Source organism: Natrix helvetica (genome assembly GCF_964273705.1).
Source record: "Natrix helvetica genome assembly, chromosome: 1".
Classification (NCBI taxonomy): Eukaryota; Metazoa; Chordata; class Lepidosauria; order Squamata; family Natricidae; genus Natrix; species Natrix helvetica.
Window position 1 is genome coordinate 127438801 of NC_138548.1, and position 24403 is coordinate 127463203.

Consider the following 24403-nt stretch of genomic DNA (forward strand, 5'->3'; position numbering starts at 1 on the left):
CTCTGGAGGGCTAAAACCAACCCTACAAGCAACCTGGAAGTGCCTTCCGGTTTGCTCATAGGGTTGTTTTTTGCCCCCCGGAGGGGCGGGGGAGATTGTTTTCGCCCTCCCCAGGCTCCTATAAAGCCTCTGGAGCATGAGGAAGGCGAAAAAAGCATGCATAAAATGGGTTGCGCCTGTCATGCATGCGTGCGCACTGAGGGGGTCAAGCATTGCATTATGAGTGCGGCACGCCCCTGCACGACCCCCCCTACGCTCCCCCCGCTTATGGCACGCGAGCCAAAAAAGGTTCGCCATAGCTGGTATAGTGGTTAGAGCACTGCCTTTGACAGGGTTCAAATTCCTGCTAGTGACCTAAGTGACCTTGTCACTTAGGATCCCTGGGCAAAGACTTCTCACAGTTTACTGCTTGTCTCAAATATGAAAGTAACGCAAATTAGGAGAGTCATGCCTGCCTGGATGTTGCCTTGGATTAACAACAATATCCATGTCAGATATTGAGGAACTAGAACAATCTAACAATAAGTGGGCTCCTGGAACAAACCATGCATGGATAAGACAAGAGAGTCTAGAACTGATTGACTTGCTACTTTAGCAATAGATTTAATTTCATATATGAAATGTGTGAGGAAACTGAATGGGCAAAAGATACAAACTGAAAACAGCTAATTACCCAAGGTTTCAACATAGTGAAGAGGAAGCTGTTCTCGCAGCTTAAGATAGACCAACTATATTTGTCATCTCAGACTCAAGAAGAGCTGAGAGAATAACTTCGTCAACATTCAGATGCGTACTGTAGCCAGCACCTAAAGCTGGAATATCTCTACCATTCCATCAATTGCTGAGGATAGCAGTTGATGTAAGCCATAAGAGCTTGGATAAATCAGCTACAGTCAATTCTTGAGGCTAGTTATCAAGGATCGATAGAGACATACCATCAGATAGTGTGCTAGGAGATGCTACTGGAGCCCTCAGGACAATCCCTACTACCCCCTTGACTCAAGCCAATGAACTGGTGTATGCTACAGTTGCTATAACCCTGGAAATCTTTTGCTACATAAGCAAGAATAATTGTGGCACATACCCCTACCACCCTTCACCACTGTGAAATGAGGTTTAGAGGTTAAGTTCAAGAAAACTAGAGGGAGGTTAGTTAGCTGGTGTTATGGAATTACATAAAGGTATGAAGATTAAGGATAAGATTCAGCTATTGACAGAATACGATGGCCTGACTTCACCTGGAACCCTACAGATTTATTTATTTATTGAATTTATATTGCCGCCTATTCACACATGGTGACTCAAGGTGACTTACAGAATATAAAAACTCATTTAAAAAAATAAAACTGATAAAAAGAATCAAATAAATTGATATAATAAAATCACCCCCCGCTCAGTGGCAGCAAATCACGTGAGCCATTTAATGGGCTCCATCCCACTCTGGGTTCCCCAGGTCCGCTGGCAGAACCAGGTCTTCAGCGCCTTTCGGAAGAGTGTTAGAATGGAGGCCATTCTAATCTCTGGGAGAATGATGTTCCAGAGAGAGGGAGCCAGCACAGAGAAGGCCCTTCTTCTGGGTCTCACCAGGTGTATCTCCCTCAGGGATGGGACCCGCAACATTCCCTGCCTCCCACTCTGATGGGTCAGGTAGATGTGACCAGCAAGAGATGGTCCCTCAGATAACCTAGTCCCAAGCCATGAAGGGCTTTAAAGGTGACAACCAGCACCTTGAATTGCACCTGGAAGCAAATCGGCAGCTAATGCAGCTCCTGCAGGAGAGGTGATACATGTGCACTCCGGGTCTGCACAAATCCATGTGGGCCACTGCATTTTGCACCAACTGGAGCTTCCAGATGCTCTTCAAGGGCAGCCTCAAGCAGAGCATGTTGCAACAGTCAAGTAGGGAAGTAACTAGGGCATGAGTGACTGTTAGTAGGGATTGTTGGTCCAGGAAGGGTGTAACTGGCACACAACTCACAGTTGCGCACAGGCCCTCTTGGCCTTGACTGCCACTTGCTATACGAGCAGGAGTTGTGAGTCCAGGAGAACCCCCAGATTACACACAAGGTCTGTTTGGAATAGTGCCACCCTATCCAAGACCAAAGGGGGCATTTCTCTCTGAGCCAACAAACCCCAAACCCAGAGTCACTCAGTCTTGCAAGGGTTTAGTTATAACCCGTTGCTTCCCGCCAGCCCCTCGCAGCCACCAGGCACTGCGAGAGGGAGGACACAGCATTACTTAATTGCTAAACAAGCCCTTAGCATTGTCTACCAGGCTAAGGAGATACACTAGAGAAGGTGTACTCCCAACTGTAGTGCAAAAAGTAACAGTGGAAAAAATAACAGCAGAAACTGAACAGTTTGGAGGAACATATGGGAGAAAGGGAAGAGAAGATGTATATTTCCCATAGGGGTGAGAAGAGAATTTTAATTTTAAAACTTACAAAGCTGACCTTGAATAATATCATTTTTTGTGAGCAGCATCAATATATGTTTTTCTCAATGATTCTAGTGTTACGGGAAAAGAAGTATAGTAACTATATATAAATGAAGTGTGTAAAATTTATATGGAACTATTATTTGTTTTTAGGTGTGAAATTATCTCATGGATCTGGCAGTTTTGGAGGAGTTTTAAGCAATAGAGCCATGCAGAAGGATTCTAACAGACAGTTACCTTCCCTTGAAGGCCAGGTATATTTTCTTCCTTTTCTTTTTAATCCTCTGTCTTTTTTGTGTACTTACAGTGTGATGTATCAGTCAGAAGCACTGGAGCTATGTTTTTTGAACAATATGAATTGAGTTTGTTTAAGTGAACTCTCATAGTAGGCTAAAGGACAGCATTCCTCCAAATAATGTTTTGTACTTTTAATGATATGCTTCCCTTAGATTTCAGTGGTGAAAACAGAGCAAATTAGAAAGCTCTGTTCTTTCTTCAATAATCAGTATTGGAAATCCCCTCCTGATTCATTCTTAGGAGCAAAAGCATTCTTAGAATAAATTGAGAAATAGTGACAAAATTCATTTTTATGGCAATAAGGATGTTGATAAGCTAAGAAGAAGCCATCTTATCAACTCTGTGTAACTTCTAAGAGCAGCTTCCGTTCATACCTTTTAGGAGATTGAAGTTTTATATGCATAGAAAAAGAAGTATGGGGCCAAATTAAGGGAGCCTTGATATAGCTGTAAAAATTATTACAGAAAGAGTACCAAGGTCCAGATACATTTTTGCATACTAAGTCTATTATTCCACAGCTTATTGGCTAATTATTTATTCATGCACTCATCAACTATAGAGCACTATTAGATCGCTAAAGAATAGTTTAGAGTAACTCCTAACAAGCTTTTTTAGTATTACAATTATTTTACAGTTAATGCTAATAAGCCTCTTATGGTTAAATTGAATTAATAATATATTTAATTTTCATCTCCATCTCGACCCTGCCAATGTTTATGTCTTCTGAAAACACAGACGGGCACAAGAAAGAAACTGTGCAGAAGCTTTATCAATTTCAGTGCAGCTCAGGAGTGTCACAGATTTTTTATGTCAGTCCCTCATAATTCTCTGACACTATTGACTGATCAGTTAAGCATGGTGAAGACCATTTCTGTCTTTTCTGTAATAGAGAATCTTTGCAATTTTGTGCCTCAAACCTTTACACCAAAGTAAGAATAAATAGCATGTTGTGTAGGGAATTGAATATCTGCCTTAATATCAAAGTTACTATAGTATTTGTAGTAACTATTCAAGGCAAGAAGGTTTTGAATTTGCCAGGACTATGTTGTTAGTTCAGCTTCACCTTAGTGAGTTTCAGTTCTGTAAAGTATCAGGCCAACACAGCAGAAAGAGCAGTCCTATTGGTGAACTTTGACATAAATATTGCCTTGAATGACATTGGTAAGGCTACTAGCTAAATTCTTTCATCACTATAAAGCTAATATATTTGATGTGATACTTTTGGCAGGAAATTACAGGTTTTCCTTACTTTATGGGAATTAGCTATATGTGAATTCACAACAATGCAATTGATCATATATTGCAGGTAGTCCTTGACCTAAAACCATTTGTTCAGCAACGTGTTCAAAATTATGATGGTACCAAATGAAAACTGGTTACCATTGATCCTTGGAGTTCTGACCATCTCAGTAACCCTGTAGTCACATGATTACAATCTGGGACCTTGGCAACTTGGTCTTACTAATGAGCAGTTGACAAGCACCCTGAAATCATATGATTGCTATTTGTTATATTCCATATCTGCTTTCCCAGAAAGTCAAAGGGAAAGCCGACAGGGGAGATTGCAAGTGGCTGGGATGTGTCTCTCTTCACCAGTGCACCCTCTCCCAGCCCATGTGCACTTGTGCCATGCCAGCTGCTCACTCACCGGTACCCTCCCCAATCTGCATACACTCTACCTGAGCCACACTTCTTACATACCTTCCCCAACCTGTGCCCATCCTTCACACCTCCCTCCCTCCCTTCCTCAACCCATGCGTGCTGCTCTCATATGCCTTCATAGACTCTCCCTGCTATGAATCTACTGTGTGCAACGTAACAAAGAATTCACACCACTATGATGCATTCTCTATGTCTCTCTGCCATGGTAACCACTTGCATTAAAAATTAATTGTAGAAAAAATGGAGAAAATGTTTTCATTGTATGTAGAACACAAGGAAGAAAAAATATTTGGATAACATAGTACTTAAAAATAGTATCCTAAAAATGTATAAGTACATTTATCAATGTATTTGGAGGATGAAATTTAACATTGTACCCTGTAACCCTCTTTACCCCGCTGACGGAGTGTTTCACTTCATGTGAATTCATTTTATGGGCAGTTTTTGGAGAATGTCATTCAAGCATAATGTAAAGGAAGACTCTGCTATATTACCTGTCCCAGAACTGTGAGGTTTTTTTTTTCTCCTCAGAATAATGTACAATCTTTTTACAGGATATAGTTTCACAAGAAGATGATTATCATGTTTAACATGAATATTGCTTTTGTTGGACATAGGAAGAACAAAAGGAAACACTTCAAAAATGTAGTTTCTAGAGAAAAAATATAGGTCCTTTCCTGCTGTGCTTGATTTATCTGTTCCCTTCCTGAGTTTCAGATCAGTTTAGGATGCTACAGAATATGTTGTCAAAAGTTCTTTAACATTTTTGTAACTGATTATCCCTCATGATGGGGAAAAGTCACCTTCCTTTAATAACTGAGACTGGAAATAAGTACTTCATCAATGTAAATGAAGGGTGTGGTAACTTTAGGATGTAAATCCATCTCCAAGGAGAAGGAACACTGAGAGTAATACCAGTGTTCTGTTTTAGACCAGTGTTCTTACAGAATTTTGTTGCATCTGAGTCTGAAGCTCATATGGCCTAATCCAGGTTAGGACTTGGAAGCTTATTGTGATTGAATCCCAGCATTTATGTCTTATCTAGACATGAACAGTAAGTTTTATGCAAGAATTTCAGAAAACTACATTTTGATCTGTTTTTCAGTTTACAGAGTAAGCATTTAGTAAACAAATTGAGAAAGAGTACATAGAATAAGATCCCTCCCTTGTTTAAAATTACATTATTCAATCACATTTAGTTTTCGCTTTTATGCACATATAATATTCAGAAGGGGCTTCTAACATTATGCAATTCTATTTAGCCATACACTTAAATGGCCTTACAGGAAGCATTCAGTTCTACAACAAGCTTTCCAGTGACTCAAGTCTTGTAGATAAACTTTTGATTCCAGTTTAATTACCGTAGCTTGAATAAGACTGGTGCAGTAATGAAAGTCTTGACTTAAATATTTTCAACTAAAGCGAGAAAAAAATGGAGAAAAAAGGAAATAGTGTTTACTAAAAGTGGAAAATGAGAAATTCTTAGGAAATAATTCAGTTGGATGGGTAAATTTATTGGGGAATGTCTAATGAAAATGGTGAGAATAGAATTTATAGACTTAAGAATATCAGCACAACATTGTTTGGAACAGAATAGCTGACCTATTCTGTTGTCATTATTTTCTTGATAATTTCAAAATAGAATTGCATACACACCAAGTTTTAAGTTAGAGCAAAATGCAAAATATCTTGTTGGCATATTCCAGAGCAGTATTAGCTAGAAACAGCCAAATAGGTTTTCTTACACAGCAAGTTTATTAATAGTGATGGAGAGGCTAAATTGGAGTCAAAACTACTGTAACTAGTTGTTATAGTTTTCCTAAAGTTTTAGTACAGTTGTTCATAGGGGTGACTTTCTGGTTTGTCCATGAAAATCATTGATTTCAGGATCATTAAAATGATTGGACATAGCAGATGCATTACTGAGGGGGAAGATCATTGTCTAGTGAGGTAGACAAATAGATTAAGGTCAGAAGCAAAGATTTCAAATCAGGAAATAGGGAATGGACAGTTATAATATGGCAAAACTAACACTCTGTAGGATCACAGTGAATTGAATGAACTTAATCGCTAGAATCAAATCAGGTGAATCAACAAAGAGCCAGCAATATAAAAGGGAAAGTTGACACAAGGCAAACAGGAGTATTTTAGTAGTATACTAGACAACCCATGATCAGTAGTGGGCTGCTGCGTGGTCACACGGGTTCGTGTGAACCCTTAGCTTTGATTGCTGGCTGGACCTGCCCACCCACTCTTGTGCTAAGATATCCATTTATAACTAACTTTCTGGCTCGTTCCCCCTGCCCTTGCTGCCCAGTTGAGCTTCGTGCCACTGTGTGCTTTACTCACCGGAGCTGCCTGAGTCAATTATCTGCTTCTTTGAAGCTCCATTTCACTCCCAAAGGGGCGTGTGTGAGCTCACAACTAGTGAACCGCTTGTGAACATAAGTGTAGCCCACCTCTGCCCATGACTCATTGGGTCATTCTTTCAAACATATTGTCAGGGTTCCAAATAGCACACTTCCTTGCCAGATTCCTCAGTGCCCAATGTTGACGGAACTTTTCATACACTGATTTCACTAAAAAATAGTTGTGATACATTCCGAGATGTATCTGCCTTGAAAAATATCCAGTTGAATTGCATAGCATAAACACCAGCACAACATTTTTTTAAAAAAAATAAAGTTTGTTACAGTTCCAGAGAAGTCATAGTTCCTAGATTTTGGACACATTCTGTAAGTTGATATTATTATATTATTGCCCTATGATGTGACCTTTTGCTTGGTTAAAGGTTATGGGAATGGTATGTAGGGGGAGACAGACAGACAGACCACCTCAGGGTCTGGTATTGGTCAATTCAAAGGTTTCAGCATCTTTATTAGGAGGGTAAAAATATTTATTACTCCTGGTGACTATGTGTCCATATTGTTTTCTTAGCCGCAGCATGAAAGTGAATTTTCATTACTTTCCTATGGAGTGCTTTTAAAATTCCCTAGTCTAGTCTAGCTCTGGGATTTATAGTGGTTGTCCGCCAAATACTAGCTAATCAAATTCTGTTTAACTTTCTAGGTCAGTGTTTCTCAAACTTGGCGACTTTAAGTCCTGTGGACTTCAACTCCCAGAATTCCCCAGCCAGCTATGCTGGCTGGGGGATTCTGGGAGTTGAAGTCCACAGGACTTAAAGTCGCCAAGTTTGAGAAACACTGTTCTAGGTGCTACCGCCTGTATTGAACTTAACAGAAAGGTGTTTTTCTGGGCATGATGACATGTTAATACTCTTATTGCTTTAACTAGTAGAGAAAGAGCTGAGCCTCTCTTTAAATTACAGAGAGCTACATTAATCAAGGCTTTTTATTTCTTATAGTCCTAAGCAACTTTTTTTCACTGTGTTCAGATGAAAATGTGAGATAAATGTTAAGCAAACTGTAACAAACCCCTGATTCATGAAAATTAATCTCTATTATTTACTGGATGATGACTTCCACTAATCCTGATTTTTCCTTTCTGATATGAGTTGTGATGAACATTGCATGTTGTAGGAGTATGCAAACCATTTCAATTTTGAATGATCAAATGTTTAATTTTCAGAAAGTTCTGCTTCACTCATCTTGAAATATTTTTGTTACTTTTTAAAACGAGATCAAAAATGGGCATCTCAGATTTGAAATAGTTAATTTCAAAATATTGTGCACACTATTAGTATGCTTCAGCTGAATTTATCATTTTCTCTTTGGCTTATTTTTAGACTCCTAGAAGAGTGATTGCAGAAAATAAAGATGAAGCTCAATTTCGTAAAGTATTGGTCAGCCCAGGAAGAGCATCAATTAAGAATTCTCCAGTAACTGGAATGTCTTACAGCAGAGTTAATATTTCAGCTACTGCTACTTCCACACCTCACAGAAATGGATTATTAGAAAATCGGTATGAAAATTTTGAAGGCAACACAACTTCAATATTCATGATAGGAATAGGTTGTAAAGGTGTATTAATAAATAGCTGTTCAGGTACATGTAATTTGATAACCATGAAGTGGATGGGTTTTTTTTCTTGTGGATGAACAAATGTTTATTTGTCCTTTATGAAATAGTGAAAGGAGGAAAAGGACATCCCCTGCGGTTGAGATGAATGAAGATTATCCTAAAGAAAATGATTCATCAAGGTGTGTTTTTTGTTTTTATTTCGATTAAGATCTGTTTCTTTTTTTCTCTCTACTTTCACTATTAGGTATTTTAGTTATGGTTGGGGGTGCGTGCGTGGGTGCATATACATTTTCTGTGTACTTCAATGTGCTGGTTAAAGCTCTGATATTTTGCTTGGGGCTCACAGAGGAGCATGGAAGTGTGGGGCTGGTTAGCACCCTGAAGGCCCTAGCCCAGTGATGGCGAACCTTTTTTGGCTCGCGTGCCACAAGTGGGGGGAGCACAGGGGGGTCGAGTGCGGGCGTGCCGCACCCATAATGCAACGCGCGACCCCCCCCAGTGCGCATGCACGCACAACGCGTGAAACCCCCCCCCCCCATTTTTACATGCTTTTTTCGCCCTCCCCAGGCTCCAGGGGCTTTATAGGAGCCTGGGGAGGGTGAAAAGAACCTCCCCCGACCCTCCGGAGGCTTCAGGGACCATCCGGAGGCTTTCCTGAAGCCTTCGGAGCGCTTAAAACCACCCTTCGAGCAAACCGGAAGTCACTTCCGGTTTGCTCGGAGGGTGGTTTTAAGCATTCTGAAGCCTTCAGAATGGTCCCTGAAGCCTCCGGGGGGGCGGGGGAGGCTCTTTTCTCCCTCCCCAGGCTCCTATAAAGCCTCTGGAGCCTGGGGAAGGCGAAAAATAGCTTTTAAAAAGGTGAACTAAGCTGGCTGACAAATGGCTCCGCGTGCCACAGGTTCGCCATCACTGCCCTAGCCTGTCTTTTAATTAACTTTAATGTTGAACTTTAACCATCTTTGCTTATTTTTACATGTTATATATAGTTTTATGTGTACATATGTGTACACAAACTGGAGTCCGTCTATGAAAGAGATGAAATGTGTCAGATAAAAATGCTGAGCTTTTCCATTCTGTGCTAACTAAATTAAATGTTTGAAAGAGACAGATTTATATTGAAGTAGTGTTTGGGTGTATTTTTCTACTAAGTTTTAAAGAATCATTTGTGAATGCAGATAAATTTAAACTGAAGAATTAGTATATCAAGCTGAAATAGCATAGTGTTTTACAAATAATGCAATTAAGATCACATGTATTTATCTATAGCAATAACAAAGCCATGACTGATCCATCACGGAAATTTTTACACGGCTGCAGAGAAAAGCAGATGAATTTGAAACAGGCTGAGGAAAACAGGATATCAGGTAAAGAAATGACACTGTTGTTGACAGTGCTTATTGGTTTTCTAAGAATTAATTTTAAAACATAGAATTATTTTGGATTTGGTTTGCTAATTATAAAACTGGCAGAAATTAAAATGAAATATATATATAAATAAATAAAATTATTTATTTATCAGCACAAATACAGCATATACATATACATATATATATATATATATATATACACACATACATACATACATACATACATACATACATACATACATATATATTTGGAGTATAAGACACACCAAGATTTTGAAGAGGCAAATTAAAAAAAGTTTTTGCACTCTGCTGACCTCCCAAAAACGCCCTGTTTTTCATCAAAAAAGGCATGCATAGCCTTTAGGAGGCTTATAGGGTGCTCCTGGGGGCTGGGGGGAGGGGAAACGAGCAAAAAATGGCCCATTTTTGCTCATTTTTGCCCTCTTCAGCCCCCAGGAGCACTCTACAAGCCTCCTAAAGGCTATACACAGCCATTTTTGAAAAGGGGTTTCAGGAGGCCAAAAATGCTGTATTCAGTGTATAAGACACACCCAGATTTTCACCCTCTTTTTTGAGGGAAAAAAGTACATCTTATACTTCGAAAAATACGATAGTTCAAAATATAAAGATCCAAGGTATTTTTTCCTGTAGAAGCACCCAGGGTCACTGGGACTCAGATGGCATATAAATTATAATAATTTTAACAACAACAACAGAGCACATTGATTCATATCAATGGCAAATTATTTTTGCTTCTCAATTTTAATAAATGGTCTTAGTAAACAGTAAAGTTTCCTATCTTCATCCTGAATTAGGGATCCTGTATTAAAATAGAAATTTAGGAGGTTTCAGTTGTAATGGTTTTTCATATACTGTATAATACTTTCATTGAAAATCAAGACAAATCAGCCATTTTATAGAAAATGAAGTCACAGAATTAGTGCTTAATAAATGATGCAAGTTGAAGAGACCATCCCTTTGCTATTTGACTTCAGCTTCCAAATCAGGAAAATGTCCCCAGATCTACTCTAACACAGGGATTTTCAATTTTTTTCAGGCCACATAACCTGTTACTTAAAAAAAAAATGTTCCCAGAATCCCTGATTCTGAGAAAAAGTTCTGTCAATTAAAAATCAGCTCTGCTCAACTGAGCCTTTCCCCCTAGTTTCTCATGAAATCCCAAGAAGTGCTTGCAGAATTCTAGGATTCGATGAACCGAGTTTGAAAAAAATATACATATGATATAAATGTTCTGCCTTAGACAGATTTTTAAAATGTTGCAGGTAAAATACTTAATGCATTTCTTATCTCTGAGAATATGATCAATATGATTGTATTGATATGATCCTTCTGCTGGAAATAAATGACCAGGTGATAAATTCTAATAAAGCTGAAATGTAACATGATAATTAGTAGAAGGAAACAGGGATTAAAAGTGATACTACTGGCCAGGAAATAGAATTTTGAGAAATGAGGTGTTTGCAAAACATATTTCTAGTATTTCAGTTTTGTTGAGAACTGTCTCTGCTTGGCAAATGCACTCAATTCAGAATTTCAAGAGACATATCAGGCTTCTGATAGAACTTGATATATTCTGATTCTGAATCTCATTTGAATTACTGAATAGTTGTGTGTGTGATATTGTTGGCCTTTAAGACAGTTTTTACAAAAAGTTCTATCTATCTCCTTTCCAGGGGTTTTGCCTTTACAGTCATCTTCATTTTATGGTAGCAGATCTTCCACAAAGGATTATTCAGCTAGTAATTCTAATTTGGACAGGTAGGTACCAAAAAGAGCTATTCTCCTTCAAAATGCTTTATCATAAGAATGTTGTATTTATCAAAGAATCCTTGTTTTATGTGAAATCAACTTATATTACTGCTTATCAAGATAGCCATGCCAAAATGGATATTTTTCATTTCCTTGTGCCAAGAAGTGAGCTGATTTAATTAAGTTAGGACACTAGAAGCCGTTCCAAGTATTGTATAAAAGACTAGCTACAGATATGCAGTCTCAGCAAGTGCCAGCAAGAAGCTAAGTAGTCCCTGGAAAACACAATAGCATATCTTTTCTGTATTGGGTCTGTCAAAACAACGTGGTTAGCTTTAGATAGACACCAGAAATTGAGGGCAATTTGAGGAAAGCTTTATGGATGTTTAGACCTGCCAGGAACCATTTAACCAGTTATTGCTATGTTGTATACTCAGCTTCCTCACCTGAAATGAGCTTAGGGGATAAATAAGTAATATCAGAAGAATGTCTCAAAGGAATTTTGGTGCCAAGTCATGTAGAGCTTTAAAGATTAAAACCAGCATGTTGAATTAAATTTGGAAACCTATTGATAACAGATGCAGCATTTGCAACATCAGTGTCACTTGTCTGAGGCAATTCTTACCTCTGCTCCCCAGCAAAAACAGTTTCATTTTGTACCAATTGCATCTTCCAGGTGATGTTCAAAAGCAGTGCCATATACAGCTTAGTGCAGTAGTACCCAGAAGTGGTGATCGGTTATAAAACATTGTCACCATATCCTTTTGCTTCAGGTAAGGCAAAAGCTAGACAAATACCAGGGCCTCTACCTATGCGTTTAACAGTAGCTGGAGTCTAGGACTCCCAAGTCTTAGACCTCTTCATTCAGGAAGAATATGGTCCCATCCAGAGATACAGATGCAACTAACAGAGAACTTGGCAATTGCTGCACAAACAGTGTCACCCCCCCCCAACCAAGAATTATTAGATTAAAAAAACCTTTATATGCTTCCCTTATTTTATTCTTAACATTTGAGGATGACCCCTTTACAATTAAATTATGTGGATGAAAATAAAATAATTTGCCTTTAAGGTAAGTACAATATTTTTCTTTTAATGCTTTGATATTTCTCTAAGAAGGTGTCATCTTTGCTTATCTAACCGCACAATCAACCATAATTGTAGTAATAAGTTATGTGATCTTTGAAATGGGTTTTATCCCTCTTATTTTATAGGTCTAATGTATTGAATCCTTCCGCCAAAAGAAGCTTAGGTTTTCTGTCTCAGCCAGCGCCTCTTTCTGTCAAAAGACTGAGATCTAATCAGGATTACACGGGATGGAACAAGCCTCGAGTTCCTCTTACTACTCATCCACAGCAGCAGTTACAAGGGTTGGTTGTTGTATCTTCAGCATCTCTTTTCATGTATACATGTGCTAAGTTGACTATTGAAAAAATAGAAACTCACTTCAGGTTTCTCAGCATTTCCTGCAATCGGTTATTTTTTTTAATCATCCTTTCTATAGCACTTTATTTTCAGGAAGTGCTTTTTGCTTTCCTCCTTGTTATGTATAAACCATAATATTATGGTTTCTTAAGATAATGAGTAGGAAAGGACAATGCTTATGCACAGAAACAGTGTTAGAATTCTAATGTTTTCTCAAATGATGTAATCTGCGTAGCAAATCGTGTTTATGCTGCCAGTATTTTAATCTGATCATAATGTCTTGTTCTTCACAGATTTACAAATTTAGGAAACACTTGTTACATGAATGCTATTTTACAGTCATTATTTTCAATTCAGTCATTTGCTAATGATCTTTTGAAGCAAAGTATCCCATGGAAAAAAGTTCCAATCAATGCATTGATCAGGTAAGCATCAGTTTGGGGAATAAATATTTTTTGATGAATATCATCTCAAGCATCCAAATGATTTATGCAATTTATTAAAATGTATAAATGCACATTATCCTTTCTAGAAATATAATTTGATAATTGTAAAAGTAAATAGAAATATATTTCTTTTGTATAGAAATATAGAAATATATTTCTTTTGTATATAATCCAGCTCCACAAGTAAAATAGAGATTCAAAATGAAATGAGAATGCAAGAATGTTTATCATTTAGTATTGTCAAAATTCCTTGGAAAGAGATGTTCCTATTTCAATTTTTAAAACATTTTTAATAATGCTGCAAAAGGAAAATGTTAGATTCCCTGAAATCAGTTTGCTTTGTTATGAAATCCCTGCTGATTTTTCATTATTTTAAACTAAACATTGAAAACCTATAAGTTTGGATCTTAAGCATAGTATCAATCAAGAACAGAATTTTGAGCTTTTGTTGGTGTATTACTTGATTTCAGTCTTCCATATATTTCCATGTTCTAGTTCTATCATACTATTAAACATATTGCATCTTCCATAATTAGCTTTTTGAATATTGGCAAAATAATGGGGAGCAAAAATTACTTGCTTTTCAGCATGTTTGCATCCTTCATTAGTGAGATCACATTTTTGGAGGAAGATAGGAAGCAAAGGTAGTGGCATTTTGGAGGATATTTTTATAATTAAACATTGCTTAGGATTACTAGATATGTTAATTGGCAAAGGAGGACACGATCATTTAGAAAGGAGGACAAAGAAGAATGAAGGAGGACATGCTGTTTAGCTTTATTGGCATTCATGTCAAAAATTAGAGGAGTGTAGAAATGGAAGTTCTTAGGCCTACATGAAATTATTTTTTCCAGCATCAGAAAGACTGGCTTTTTAACAGAAGAATGTGGCAAAGTATGGGTTAGGCGACAAAAGCTTTCATTGTGTAGCTGATTAAGATCCTGTCAATTTCAGTTGGTAGTAGAACCTAGCCAGAGGGTACTAATCAACCAATTAAAGTCACAAAGCTAAGCTTGTTAACTTGTGGCTAGCATTCGTTAAGGAATGTGGGAGAAAAGTGCTCAGGAACAGACAGCTTGTATATAACTTCAAAAGCCACAATATTTGATTTTAAGGCACTGCCGATCAGACAGAGGACATGAGGACAAAATTGCCAGATGTCTGGTAACCCCAACATGCTTTTTAATGTCAAAACACTATCATGTACTTTTTTTTCTAGACGATTTACCAATTTGCTTGCTAAAAAAGATTCATGTAGCCCTGAAGTAAAGAAAGAACTACTCAAAAAGGTGAAAAATTCAATTTCAGCTACAGCAGAGAGATTCTCTGGCTATATGCAAAATGTAAGTATCATACATTGAAGTAACTGTTTTCACTAGTTTGAGCTACTTTATTTGTCACTTGTTACATAGTATTTATATAAAAGCTGTTTCATAAAAGTACCCCAAGCCAAAGTAATCTTATTTGGGAAAAGAGACAGAAAAAAATTCAGATGTTAAATGCCTTTAGGGTTTGATTTTTGATGTAAATATTTCTTGGAAAGCTCACTCTTAGCTATGAAATCAGAATAATTACCCATATTATCTGTTATAAATCTGACCAGTTAGTTGATTGTCTTATTAACCTTTTCTTTTAGCCAAGTGTATTACACTTAACACTGCATAGAGTAGAAAACTGAAAACAGTTAAGGCACTCATCAAAATAAATTTCAGAGAAAATTATTAGACTTTCCCTACTATAAACCTTGTAGGAAAAGAGCTGTGCCAATAAAGGAGAATATTTGTAGCTCAGGGTTGATATGAGGAGATCCTTGGTACTCTCTGAGCTTGGTTGTTTTCTTGCAGAGGTTTCATTTACCCAAACTAGGTAACATAATCAGTGCTAGAGAGAGCTGTGTTAATCTATGTAACTCAGTATTGGAGTCTGATAGCAGCTTTTAAGAGTAATGCATTTTATCACCCGACATCAACTTTCATGAGCTTCAACTGATGTGTGAGTGACTTAACTGATCTAGGATTTAAATACAGGGAGGGAGTAGGGAGGAGAAGAGTGGATGGTTATGCAAATGAAGGTTCCATGGGGTACAAATTCTGTATCAATTACCGTATTTTTCGGAGTATAAGACGCACCCTTTTTCCTCAAAAAAGGCTGAAAATCTGGCTGCGTCTTATACATCGAATACAGCATTTTTTGCCACCCGAAGCCCCGCCCTCTTCACCAAAATGGCCGTGCAAACCCTTATGGAGGCTTTTAGAGAGCTCCTGAGCACTGGGAAGGGCAGCCCCCATAAGGTTATGCATGCAATTTTTTTTGCTCGCTTTTGCCCCCCCCCCTCCAGGAGCACTCTGCAAGCCCCCCGCCCCCAATGCTATTCATGCCTTTTTTGGGGGGGGGAAACAAAAAACGGGCCCGTTTTCGTGAAAAATGCCCGTTTTCGTGAGGTTTGCAGAGTGCAAAAACTCCCCCCCCCTTTTGGAAAGCTCTTTAACTGATTGATGAGAATTACATTGATCAAGTGCTGTGCCAGCAGAAACACCTACCTATCTACTGTATTTCTCTCTATCTCTATTTCTCTTTCTCTATCCCTCTCCCTACCTACCTATACTCTCTCTCCCTACCTACCTCCTGTATTTCTCTCTCTCTATTTCTCTCTATCTCATTATCTACCTACCTACCTAACTACTCTCTCTCTCCCTACTTATCTACTGTATTTCTCTCTCTATTTCTCTCTCTCTATCCCTCTACCTACCTACCTACACTCTCTCCCCCTACCTACCTACTGTATTTCTCTATCTATCTCTATTTCTCTCTCTATCCCTTTACCTACCTAACTACACTTTCCCTCTCCCTACCTACCTACTGTATTTCTCTCTCTGTCTCTCTATCCATCTATCTACCTACCTACTTTTTTTTTTTAAAAAAAACCTCTTCAAAACCTTGGTGTGTCTTATACTCCGGTGCATCTTATACTCAGAAAAATATGGGTAACCATTATAATGTTGAAAACTATTGTTTGTTTAGATAGCCTGAAACCTATTGATGTATAAACTCAGTTATTTCATGCTCAGTTGTGCTGACCTTAATGCTGCTATGTTGAGTTTGCAAAGAAATGTCCCAGGAGGTTAAAAATCTATCTCAGAATGTCTGAACAAACATGGTTTTTAGCTGTTAAGTGGTAAACTATTAACTATCTCTCCTCTATGGAATCTTAGTCTTCACTGTATACCTGCAGCTTTTCCTCCAAGATAGAACTGTGGCTAACATTTATTATAGCTGATGTTCATATAAGGCAGCATCATCCCCTCCGACCTTTTGGGCACTAGGGGCCAGTGGAGAGAGATTTTTCTATAGACTGGAGGGGGCATGGTTTCATATGCTGCTTGCCTCCTGAAGATGGGGCTTTGCTTGTTTGCATGGCTCCATTGCTGGCATATCATGACCCAGTGCTGATCCATGGACCGGGGTTGAGGATCCCTGATATAAGGTATCCCTGATATAAACTTTTGGCACAGCTTGAGTAATAGGCCTCCACAATGACCTTAGATTAAACAATTGGGAGATATTGGACAGATGCAGGATTGGAGACGAAGGGAAATCTCAAAATAGGAGCATTTTTTGACAAATGATTGTTTTTACTTAAATAGATTGCATTTACAATTATCACTTGAGTGAACATAAGGCTGATTGATAGCTGATTGTCGTTTCTTGAAATGTTATTGTTCAGTAAAGGAGAATAGTTTATTTTCATTTTCCATCTTTTCCTCAACCGTGTTGCCTTTGCACTGAATTAAAGTTTCAAACCATGCCCTCTGCTCTGGTAACAGGCTAGTACTCTGACAATCCTTTGAAAAAAAAATTACAATATAGTTGTATTTGTGAAGAATATACCATTCATTGTCTGTTATACTGTCCCTTGCATAAAGATTTTAAAAGGGAAAAAATTCTGCCTGTAGGTCTTAAAATAGCATTGATATTGCACACCAACACATCCAGTTATAATTGAGGAGATTTTGAGGCATTTCTCTCTGCATATTAGAACCTAACTGATTGCATTGTCTGTTCAATTCACAAGGAAAGTTCACAGTTTTTTTTAATTAATGAGTTTTATTTATTTGCATTTAGCCAAATTTAACAAAAGTGTGACTGAGAAAAGCTTAGAATTGTTCTAGGCAGTCTAGGAAACTAGTTGTTGCTAAATTAAGATGGAACAATTAAATGCAGCAGATAATTGAAAGAGTGTGGGGTTCTAGTACACTGTCTATAAATTATTTCTTGAACTTTACTTTTTGTATCTTGGTGTGTATTTTGCCATTTGAAGAAGAAAAATGTAAGCATATAATTTAAAGGAAATAATATGATTATAGAACGTGAATAAGTACAAGGGATTCGTCAAAAAAAAATTAATTTCCACCATTATAATGATTCTTTACAATGAATCATAATGTTGCCAATTTTAGTTGAATTAGAGGTAATTCTCATTTAGCAGCTGCCTTGATAAGCAAATGTTCGTAATCACACAGTGATGAAAAAGTAACTTTGTAACCAATCCTCGAATTATGATTTCACAACTTTTTAAAGCAAAGGAAACTGAAGTAAGATCATAAAATTGTAGTGTTTTACTTAGCTATTGTTTTATTTAATGATCAAGCTGCTGGTCCCAATTGTGGTCACTAAATGAGGAGTGTCTGCAGTGGTTCTAGTATATTGAACCAGCTTTAAATAATTTATACTGTTGAATCTATACTATGTATAAATATGTTGAGGGTATGTTGAAGCTGCACTTTTAAGAAACATGTTGATGATTTTAGGATGCTCATGAATTCTTAAGCCAGTGCTTGGATCAGTTGAAGGAGGACATGGAAAAGCTGAACAAAACTTGGAAGAGTGAACCTATTTCTAGTGAAGACAACTTGTCTGGACGCATGTCAGATGACTTTTCATCCACTAAAGTTTATACATGTCCAGTAATTGCAAATCTAGAATTTGAAGTTCAGCATTCAATCATATGTAAAATGTAAGTCTTTAAAGATATTATTTTTTTCACATTCCTGTTGCTTCCCTTTCCTCATATCATTCTCATTGAGTTTGATGTTAATACACACAAGCCCTGGCTTCTCAAGCAATTTAAGTAGTGGATGATTCTAATGTAACTAAGCATCATTCACTGGGCACTGCTAGCATAACTTGGAAAAAAATATACAGGTAAACACCCAATTCAATTTCCTGCTTTAGTTGAAATTCAGGGGGCCCTACATATTTTCTCAAAGATGTTGAAAATAGTGAAAAGTGGGTATATCATTTATCAAGTGTTTCTAACCAGTGGCGTTGAACCTCAGATTGCAATTAATGACATCTTGAGATTTGTAATTCAGAAACATCTGGGAGAAAACAGATGCCAACACAGAGATTGCAGTTGTCTAGGGAAAGAGCTACAGTCAGTATTTTAATATTGTATACTACTTATTTAAGAGCACTTGAACTCTTGTGAGGAATCCAATAGTGCCAATTCCTCTTATGGCACAGCTTTTCATCCAGCACATGCTCTCACAATAAAGAAGTATGGGAACAATTTTGGCTGTTCTTTTTTTAGCCTACCCATATCCCATCCCCACGAATCTGTTACAGAAAGTTATGAGAACTTCCAGAGCATCTGGAAAAGTATTCTGAGAAGAGACAAATGTCAAAGAAAAATGACCCAGCTGGATTAAAAGCTGTTGCATTCTAATTTGTGCTAAAATGTTATAGAATGGAATAGAATAGAGTTCTTTATTGGCCACGTGTGATTGGACACACGAGGAATTTGTCTTTGGTGCATATGCTCTCAGTGTACCTAAAAAGACAAGGTACATTCGTCAAGAATCATAAGATACAACACTTAATGATAGTCATAGGGTACAAATAAGCAATCAAGAAACAATATCAGTATAACTCGTAAGGATATAAACAACAAAGTTACAGTCCTGCAGTCATAAGTGGGAGGAGTTGGGTGATAGGAATAATGAGAAGATTAATAGTAATAGTAATGCAGTTTTAGTGAATGGTTTGACAGTGGTGAGGGAATTATTTGTTTAGCAGAGTGATGGCGTTCAGAGAAAAACTGTCCTTGTGTCTAGTTATTCTGGTGTGCAGTGCTCTGTAGCGTCGCTTTGAGGGTAGGAGTTGAAACAGTTTATGTCCAGGATGTGAGGGGTCTGTAAATATTTTCACGGCCCTCTTTTTGACTTATGCAGTGTACGAGGCAGTTTGGTAGTAATTGTTTTTTCTGCAGTTCTGATTATCCTCTGAAGTCTGTGTCTGTCTTGTTGGGTTGCAGAATCAAACCAGACAGTTATAGAGGTACAGATGACAGACTCAATAATTATCTGTGTATGGCATTAAAAATGTGGCAAACTAAATGAGGTAAAACTTTTCCCTGCAGGTGTGGTGAAACTGTCATCAAGCGGGAACAATTTAATGATCTTTCCATTGATTTGCCACGAAGGAAAAAGCTGCTTCCTTCTCGATCAATCCAAGATTCTTTGGACCTCTTTTTCCGGGTATGCAATATATATTCTTCCATTTGTTGTTATATATCAATTTTTACTTATTTTTGTAAATGTTTTCTGAATACTATTTGTACTGTACATTTTTTAAAATTGCAAGTTGGATGTAAATCAATTATATGTTGAAGAGTGATCTTGTGGAAATATGTTAGAGTAGTGTTACATGAGCTTGTTTCAAGTTTCTCCATGGACTTTTTTGGGAATGGGGTGGGTGGTTAGAATCCTTTGTATTGTATTTGTAAAAAAAAACAACACCTGAAGGTATTAATTCTCTGTAGGAATTGTTATGTAACTTTTGGGCCAACTTTAACTGGATTAATCTCAAAAACAAATTAGTCAGAGTTGCTGGTTCTTTTACAATTCTTGTTCTCTGTATTTTTTCATGGATATTTGGTATAATTGTAATGAAAGATTGAATAGCCTTAGGTGTATATAAATGCAATTGTTTGGCGGGAGGAATATCAAAACAGGAAAAGAAAAGACTTTATTTTAAATAATTTGTTTTTATCAGATTACAAACCTTGCACGTATTGTATCTCTTAGGCAGAAGAAATAGAATACTCCTGTGAGAAGTGTAGTGGAAAATCTGCTCTTGTTACACACAAATTCAGTCGGTTTCCCAGGTAGGTATATAAACTTGGTACAAAAGTTATACCAAAATACTTGCAACTTTTACAATCTATGAGATAAAAATATTTAGGGCAAAAACAAGTGCTTGGCATTAGTCCTAGAATAACGGAATTACATGAATTTAAATTTTGAACATGTCCAGCATTTATAAGTTAAGAGTACATAATTTTATAAGGAACTGACAGCAGGGAGAGTCTATAGTTTTTATGTATTACTAAAGAGAATAGTTGTTTCTACATAGCAAACAATCTATATTTTTCCATTCCTCCTTGTCTCTTAAAGGATTTTAATACTTCATCTGAAACGGTACAGTTTCAATGTGGTGCTCTCCCTCAATCACAAAGTAGGGCAGCAAGTGGTTATTCCAAGATTTTTGACCCTACAGTCACACTGTACAGAAAGCACAAGGCCCCCACTTAATCTTGGATGGAGCGCACAATCAGCCATGTGAGTTCTTCCACTTATTCTAGTAATAGTATTTATAGATTGGTTTATTTTTGTTACAGTGAAATTTTAATTGATATTTGCTTAACAGTCTTTGAATACAATAGATGCAATATATATTCAAATATCACCCCTGAAATAATGGACAAAAGTCTAGAGGATCTAGATTTTTCTAAATTATTAAATTAAGTGGTGACTGTTGGGAAAAAGTGGGATGTTGTGATGCTGATCTATAAAACAACATTGTAGAGAACTCAGATTTAAAAGGTTTCCATAAATTTTGTGCCCGCTGGGACAGTTAATCCAAAGACTGCTCGCCATAGTTTCTTAAAACTGTAGCATAAACTTGGATCCACATTAAAATGGCTGTATGTAATAATTTTCCGAAATAAATACTACTTTTCTTTTAAATCAGTTCTCGGCCATTAAAAGTGTCCCAGATGGTGAATTCCTGTTCTGTAATGACTTCTACACCTTGTCGGTGAGTAGTATCATTTTGAAGTATCTGAAAAAAAGACCAAAATGTTTAAGGCTGTAGAAATTGATTTTGCACTAAATATTTGCCCTCTATTTTAGAAAATTTGGTGCATTATTTTATATTGTTAATATCGAGTTTTGTAACTTGGTTGGTTGCTGTATTAGAGGTCATTAAGCGAGGACTGCCTGTAGTCTGATTCAGTAATGCCTTTACTAATGTATTGTTACGGCACTAATTACTCTGGATAGATCACATGGTAGCTTTATGGGAACATTTTTGTCTTCCTTTACCAGAACTGAGAAAAATACAGTGAATACAAGATTAATATTTAAAAATATATTAAATATTTAATGACAGCATTACATATTCTACTATGAAATGAAGTTTTGCATGAAACATTCTACTTAATATACTTAAGTAGTTAAATACATATATACACACATACATACATACATACATGCACACACACACACACACACACACTCCAGTTCATATATACTGGCCTATTATAAAATGTGTCTTTTGTAAAACAAGAACGGGTTGACTCCAAATTTATCCCAAATCGCTTTTTCTGCTCAAGAAACCCAGGAATATTAATGTTTGTGTTATAAAGAATTTCTAAATAGCAAGTGTTTCCAATAGATTTTGCAGAGGATTAGTTTTTGAATAAATCTTTATACTATATTCTTGGAATTATAGTTTGCCATCTGCCTACCTTTTCTATGAATGTTTTTTATAAGCTGATATTAATCAGCATCATTAGAAGGCTTTTTTGAAATGGTGAATTTAAGTTTTTTGTTTCTTTTTCAGAAAATACTCATTCAAAAATAAAAGTCATATTTTAAACTCTTTGGATTCAGACAGTGAAGAAGAACCACTAAAACGTTCTGTTGCAAACAATCAGAAACAGTGTGATTTCCAGAGCAGGGAACAGCAGCAAGAGGAGCTTGAGAAAGTAAGAAAACAGCTGGTAGAAGAAGAATGTATGGTGATCACATAACTTTTGCGGGCAATTAGATGCAACATTAGTAACAAACTTTTGAGTTGCGAGGTTTTGTCAATACAAATAAACCCGTCGGCACTAGGAAGGCAGGAGAGGACACGAAACAGCCAGGTTCTCTTGCGTTGTTATACATATGTGACATCCCCTCCTATCCTCTCCTGATCCCCAGCACCCTGTAAGCTGGAGTTGCAGCCAGGTGCAGCATAGTTCTCATTCCAGACAAGCAACAGCTTTGCAGCAAAACCTGATGGTCTAGTGAACCCTCTGCAGTAGTGGGAAATGGCAGGAAAGGCTCAACTTCCAGCATGCCATGCATATGTAAGCAGTGCGCCAGAAACCAATCCTATCCTGCCACCACCCAAAGCCCACTGGCATGCTACCAGTGCAAGGCAAGAACTGCACTGCACTGCACTGCTTTTTTTTTTTTTTTTTGCTGGACTTGCAAACAAATCACACCTTCGGACACTGTCTGGAACAAAACATTCATAGAGGACTGTATTGTTTTTAACTTTTAAGAGTGGCCTCTAGTGGCTGCAGGTGATATGACAGGTATACCAAATTCTTAAGAGGAGCAGGACTGAAATGTTTGTTTGTTTGATTATTTATTTATTTAATACAGCTTATCTTCATCACTCAAAGTTAGACTTTTCTCTAGTGATGTCAGAACAATTCTGTATATCAAAGCAGTGTTAAATTATGATTGTATGTTCAGAATGTATTTTTTTTAATGTTTTACATATGTTCATTTTGCTGTGGTTATTGGTATAGTATCCTGAAAGAGAATGAATCCCAGTGAGTCTTGCCTTTATTTATTTTCAGAGCTCAAAGAAAAGTAAAACAGAAAATCCCAAACCCCCAGAGAATAGTGGGCTCGAAACAATGAGTGAAGATGAACTTCTAGCAGCTGTCCTGGAGATTAGTAAACGTGAAGCATCGCTATCAAGCAACGATGAAGACAAGCCAACAAATAGTCCCGATACTGGCTTTGGAGATGATGAGATGCAAGAGTTGCCAGATAATATGGAACTTAAGGACGTTGATAAACCCAAAACTCCTGCAGAGTCTGGTAAGAGGGGAAGAAAAGGCTAGAATTTGAGTGATAGTATATGGAGTAGGATGGTGAGCCACTAAACTGTTCTCCTTTTCAGATTTCTGACTCTCCATTAGGTTACAAAAAGCCATCTGTTGATTTGGTGACATTACAGAATGGACAGTTTCATTTTAGTTTTTATTCATTTATTGTTATTTTAGAGGTGGGAGATGAGAATAGTAGGATGGAAATCAGCAGAATTGCAAACACACTCCCATTCCTACTTTTATTTTCATCCTTTTTTTAGCCTCAAAATCACCCTGCTGAAATTCTATTGGATAGGCATCTCATTTCAGTGCTTTAATTTCAGCTCATTTTTAGAGTTGCTACCTTGCAACTCTAAATATGAGCTGAAATTAAACTCCAACTCTTAATAAAGTGGGGATGGTCTACCTTCCTGAACTATTATATTTTAATCTCACCTTTATTTGGGGAAGGGAGAAAGGCTAGGGCTGTGCTACCAATAGACAAAATTATTTTGAGTCTATTTTTATTATTGTAAAATTATTTATATTAAATTGCATTTTAGAAAAGATTGAATAATATGTCATAATGCCTAGCATCTTAAAATGTGCAGTGAAGTTTATGTATGGCATATTTCATTAAATAATTGACATAATTGTCAGTAACATTCAACTAAATTGGAAAATGAAGCAAAACTCTTTTTTATTGTAGGGATGTCTTTTAAAACTCTTTAGTCGCAATTTTGAAAGGTAAGAGCAAAAATGGGAGATAAATTTCACATACCGATTTCCATTGCATTCTGTTGTGTATTTCAATGCTTCAATTACACAAATGTCTTAATCGGAAAACAGTAAATAAGTACTGAAAG

General features: G+C 37.1%; 1 protein-coding gene across 3 annotated transcripts in view; it reads left to right on the forward strand.

The window, feature by feature from the left end:
- Positions 1–24403, forward strand: part of USP37 (ubiquitin specific peptidase 37) — a 41436-nt gene that overhangs the window by 6075 nt on the left and 10958 nt on the right. For all 3 annotated transcript variants that reach the window (XM_081948165.1, XM_081948167.1, XM_081948166.1), the window contains exons 4-18: positions 2591–2691; positions 8142–8317; positions 8484–8555; positions 9643–9740; positions 11438–11522; positions 12728–12883; positions 13232–13363; positions 14604–14727; positions 18193–18398; positions 19803–19920; positions 20470–20549; positions 20839–21003; positions 21416–21481; positions 22289–22433; positions 23301–23547. In XM_081948165.1, coding sequence (XP_081804291.1) covers positions 2591–2691; positions 8142–8317; positions 8484–8555; positions 9643–9740; positions 11438–11522; positions 12728–12883; positions 13232–13363; positions 14604–14727; positions 18193–18398; positions 19803–19920; positions 20470–20549; positions 20839–21003; positions 21416–21481; positions 22289–22433; positions 23301–23547 — 1971 coding nt within the window. The remainder of the gene's footprint in view (positions 1–2590; positions 2692–8141; positions 8318–8483; positions 8556–9642; positions 9741–11437; positions 11523–12727; positions 12884–13231; positions 13364–14603; positions 14728–18192; positions 18399–19802; positions 19921–20469; positions 20550–20838; positions 21004–21415; positions 21482–22288; positions 22434–23300; positions 23548–24403) is intronic.